General features: G+C 34.6%; 1 protein-coding gene across 1 annotated transcript; it reads right to left on the bottom strand.

Annotated features, from left to right (window-relative positions):
- Positions 1-1,841: 1,841 nt before the first annotated feature.
- LOC125059942 lies at positions 1,842-5,316 on the bottom strand. The gene is made up of 3 exons (XM_047664656.1): positions 5,188-5,316; positions 4,149-4,481; positions 1,842-4,077 (listed from the first exon to the last, which is right to left on the bottom strand). Coding segments are annotated over exons 1-3 (2,397 nt in total). The 5' UTR covers positions 5,190-5,316; the 3' UTR covers positions 1,842-2,015.
- Positions 5,317-5,530: the final 214 nt, after the last annotated feature.

Genomic DNA, 5,530 nt, shown 5'->3' with positions numbered 1-5,530 from the left:
AGAAACGGGCTTGTAAAAATGAACCGAATTCAAAATCTCTGACAGTTGTGCTCGAGTCGATAAAAATTCCTGAGATGTAGCAAATTACGGTTCCAGCAGCGCCTTTACTGACTGTGACAAATCAATTTCTAGTACATACTAGTTTTATTTATATTTTGATCTAAAGATTGTATACGTAAGAGACTAAGCACGAACTTATGTATGTAGCGACACCTACAAATCACCACGATGACGTCATACCCCGAAATGTGATGACCAACTTTTCGACCTTAGCCATTGTAGCCAGGGGCGACCTAATGGTCGCCATTAATATTGGCTAGACTATCGAGGATGCTTCCTTTAAGTCGGAGAGACCCTCCCTTCTTACACAGATATAATACGCCAGAAAAGAAAACCGAGTTTGGAGCTCAGGCGACATAAAAACATACGTCCGTGATTCTGTTTTTTTAAGCTATTGCATAGATTTTATCGCGGGCTTTGAATCAAGTAAACCTAACACAAGATGACCTAATATAGGTGCGGCCAATACGCGTTAGAGCAGGACAGACCGCATACCGCGTCTCACATCGGTTTGGCGTGATCGGTGACGTAGCGTAATCGCGGCCATTGCAGCCGGTACGCTTTAGAGTGAGACAGACTATATAGGCGTGTTAGTCTGAGCCTGTAGAGTGGTAGATTGAATTAATATTAAAGAAAAGACTTTATTTAATATTGAATAAAAAAAACTGCAAAAATAAAAGGAAATAAATAATTATAATTGCATCACGTAAGTTGATTTACCGCGGCAGGCCCCAAGTGCCACACTTTTTTATTTTTTATATGATTGTATATGTCTACTTCAATATATTAGCACAGTGTGTAAGCCTCTCAATACTCAGGTAGAGTTGCAGGAAAGGAATCACGACTGCCACCGTAATTGGGTGCCTAACCGCATTACCGGCCTCAGCCGGCAAAATTTTCATATTAAATTTTTAAATCACCTGAATTTATTAAAGTAATGATCACACAAGTTTAGGAATCAGCTCATGAAAATCACGTTCTTGAATACCTATGTGAAGTCGAATAGCTGTCATGATTTAAAAGTAAGTATAGAATTTTGTATAGGTAACTTGTAATTGAGTTTCTTCAGTCCATTGAAAATAAATGCGCTCCAGTTGACAAACCAGGTAATATACCCAAGGTTTCCATTTGAATAGTATTGTTTAGAGTTCAGGGTGATATAGAGAGCAGAATATACCTACCAAATGAACTTGAATAAATATTACACAGGATATAATCGACGTACGGTTGACCCTAAAATATCCCTCAATAAAGAACAGACAATTTCATGATATGCTAGCAAACTCATCTATGTCTGCTCTTTTGTCAATGGGCGACATTATCTATGTCTTTATAGCCGCGCCAACCACAGCGCTTCTTTCTGTAAATAGAAAAAAACAAGTTATACAAATTATAAACATTGTGTGGCCTCGCTAATTGGTGCGGACGGTACAACATATTAAGGTTTATAATTTCATAATGCTTACAATTAATAAGTCTACAAACACAAATGTTACTAAAGTATAGGAATATTACAAAAAAGATATTACAAAAATTTGTATACTATGCACTCGTCGTTAGAAATTAATTATATGACTGCACTTTTAAGATAGAGGATTTCGAATGACGAAAGAATTACTACGTAAATATGTGCAGTAACATGATATTCATTAATTTCGCTCTTACCATTGAGTACTTACCTACTTAAAACAGTTAAAGGAAACTGAATTGTATGATTTACATACCTTCAGCCTTTATTAACATTCCGCCTTAATGGTCCCAAAACAAAATAATCCAACTCTAGGGTCAATATTTTATTTCGTTACTATACTAATGGTAGTACCATTAAACGACAACTTTAATACTAAATATTTATTTAACAAGAAAATATTAGTTACTATATATTCGGTATGCAGATTCTTCTACTTACTATATTAAACATTTTTACCGTAGTAAGAACTTTTGTCCGAAAATAACTATGATTCTTCAAGTCTTCTTTGTTCTTTAAAGAATGCCCTTAAAAGAAATAAAGAATTCAACAACGCCTCAGGGTGAGAACTCAATCTCTTATGCGCATCTTTTCTAGAGAAAAAGAAATGTTCTGCTTCTGATGTCGCCGGCATGACAGATAACAAAAGATCGTAAGCCATAGTTAGGTAAAAACCCCGAGTACCTCCAGTACTTTCATAAATGCTAATTTCTCCCAAGATAATTTTCTTCAGATCCAACTCCTGTGGCACTTCTTTGGGTTTAGGTATCTCGCTGTGGCATGTGTTATTTATTTCATTCTCTAATTGTCTTTCAATTGACGTTTCTTCATCATCTTCTGATTCTAATGGATCGAGTACTCTTCTAGCGGTTGTTTTTGATTTGTAATCAAATGTGTTTAACTTATCTTCAATTGATGGTTTTATACGCGTAAGTAATGTTAAAATTTTGTTCACCATTTCTTCCGAGGTGGGTTTTGTAAAAGCATCATCTTCTGCATACTCATTATATATATGGCGATGGTGTAAATATTGTAGTATACTCGATGTAATTGTTCTACTTCGTTTTATGTGCTTTCTAAGTACTGTAGAGAAATGACGACTTATTGCATTGTTTTGAGCATCCAGTTTTCTGATCATAAATCGTAGGGCAGTATCAGCCGTTAATAAATTTGCACTTGGTTTACACAAAACTGTTATTGTCGCTCTAATGACAACAAGACTTTCATGTATTTCATTCAAGATTTGTAATTCTTCATCATTAATGAACAAATCCATTTCCAAATATGTTAGAGACTCGTGTATACAGTCTTTTAATTTCAAAAATCGGCATATCATTTCGCATAATGTACTCCAACTCTTTTTACAATCAAGGATAAGATGTATTTCTTTGTCATGTTTCTTCCTTACGTTACTTTGTAATATTTCATTTCTCGCTGCTGAATTTTTGTAATATCGTACTAATTTTCTGACTTTTTCAATAATTTCTTTGTAAATTAGTTGGGGTTCTGTTATGATTTCTGCATACTTAATAAAGAAAGCATTTTTACATTCTTTTGTATTATATTCAGTGTCACTATCATAAGAGTCTTCTGTATTTTGGTAAATTTGTGAATCTTCTTCTTTGTATAAAACTTCCAGTACACCATACTGAACAGCCTGTGCTAAACAAAATTGATTGTCGATCCTGAGAGACATTCCGAGTCTCATTTGAGACAGCGAATTGGTGAAAGAAATTATATCATTATTAAGATTTATATCGAACGCTAGCAATCGATCACTAATCATTTTTATAATGTCATCACTATCCATGCCACTTTTTACTTTAAGTAATCCCAAATTCTTTGGATAACCAAATTTAGAATCTACATTATAGATGTTAATGCTTACGTAGGTCCTATTATTTAATGTTATATACTCTTCAAAACTAAGGCAGAACTTCATACCTAATGATTTAAATTGTTTTAATTCATTAGCTATCTCAATTTTGACCAAGTCACTTTGTTCAAGTATTAGACTGATTGTTTCGATATTAGATGATGGTAATTCGTATCCAGATTGCGATAGGAGGTTACATAAATCTATAGAATCACAAAAGCTACTTAACGGGAGCTCATCTAATGCTGCCATTCTTGAAATTATTTTCATATTCGTATTTACATTTTGCTCACAGTTTTCTAAATTGTACGATGATTCATCGACCACTTCTTGGGCGAGATCATCATCATTATAAACAGGCGCTTCAAGTTCCGATTCATCGTAGGTTTGTGCTTCTTGTTTTACAATAGATACTGGTATTTCTGCAACCTTTTCTTTCTTCACGTTAAAGCGGCCTATCGGATGTCTTTTATCTGTCCTTTTTAAAATGTTGATTTTATGCTTCGACTTTAAGTGGGTGTGCAAGCCGCTTGTCGATGCCCCGCTGGTTTTAAGAATTTTAGAACATATTTTGCACTTGGCAGTTTGGGCATCAGCAGATCTTAAGAAATGACACCATAAATATGAGGACGACCTATGATATCTTGAATACTCTTCAAAAGACGAACTGGACCTGAAAAATATGTATGTTGAAATTATACTTATGTTAGTAGTACTATATACAGTTTGACAGACGTTATATACCTTTCTATGTTTATATTTTTGGGTGATTTGCCTGCATTATCATCGTAAGAACCATTATTATCTTGTGCCATAACGATCAATAGAGGAGCATCGTGAGAAGCTTTCGTAGTTTCATTTTCAGAATAATTATTCCGTTTTTGTACAGAATCCACCTTGATACCATGTCGAGTTTTTAAATGGGCATGCAAGCCGCTGGTGGAAGCCCCATTTGTTCTTACTATCCTCGAGCAGATTTTACACTTTGCACTTGATCTGTCCGTTGCAGTAAGGAAATAGTTCCATGTTGATGATGGATTACGTCTCTTTTTGTACTCTTGATAATTTTCCGACGACCTGGAAATATGATGAATATTAAATTAAAACTAAAACGGCGAGTAACCCGGCTTGATTTCTGAGCGAAAGTAAATTTTGTGGCCTGTTTAATGAAAATAGGATACATGAAATCAACGCAGAAATATCTAACCCATCTTAAGAACAAAATAACATGTTAATTATTTAAAGCAAATAGGTATAATCAACCCATATTTTTTTACTACGTGCAAATGTAAGTACGTAATATTAAAATTAATTTTATTCAATAGCTTGTTTCGTTGCGATTTAAAAGATTCGCAGAAATGTTGTTTCAATAATAAAAATGCCTATTTAAGCACTAAAAGTAGTATCACTTTGCCAATTTGCAAGCAATTCTAAAAATCCAACCAGGCAATTCATAACAACCATTTTAGGTCATAGTTTGCTTTGATCATATTATGACGATATGCTCAATATATAAAGCAAACTATGACCTGATGGTAACAATAAATAATTATAATAATATCATACAAAACGGCATAGCAAACGATATTAAGCTCGATATTTTTATTCAAACAAACCGGTTTTATTATTCAATATCCAAACTCATGACACAACTATTAAACGTAATGATTGGATTAGCAAAAAATCGAATCTATCTCCGAATCAAAATGTATGTGTTATGTTGAAGCAATACTTTGTGTAAAGTAGTTATTCGTGTGTTATTCTGTATAAATTGGTTACTTACATTGTCTTTATAACGCACAAAATCCAGTTATAAATGCATTTTGTTGTAATAAAATAAAAACCGATTCACGATTGTCACTTGACGTCGCGCTCGGCACTACTCGGGAGCGATAGCGGTATTCGGCATGCGTCGGTACCCCGCGTCCTTCCCGCTATCACCGTTTTCACAAAACAAACGAAAATATGCCCTATATCCAAGCCCCTAAGCCGAGTCTCGGCTGGTATCGACCGCAATTCTCATATGACAACCGGTACAAATTATACTGCGCGGTGGAAGTTGGATCGTTCCGCTAGCCGCCTACTTTTACATATAATTTTTCTCAAAATTGAGGTACGGTATTGGT

This window comes from Pieris napi, chromosome 20, assembly GCF_905475465.1.
Source record: "Pieris napi chromosome 20, ilPieNapi1.2, whole genome shotgun sequence".
Classification (NCBI taxonomy): Eukaryota; Metazoa; Arthropoda; class Insecta; order Lepidoptera; family Pieridae; genus Pieris; species Pieris napi.
The sequence above is the reverse complement of the archived record's forward strand: the minus strand, read 5'-3'. Positions and strand labels throughout refer to the sequence as shown.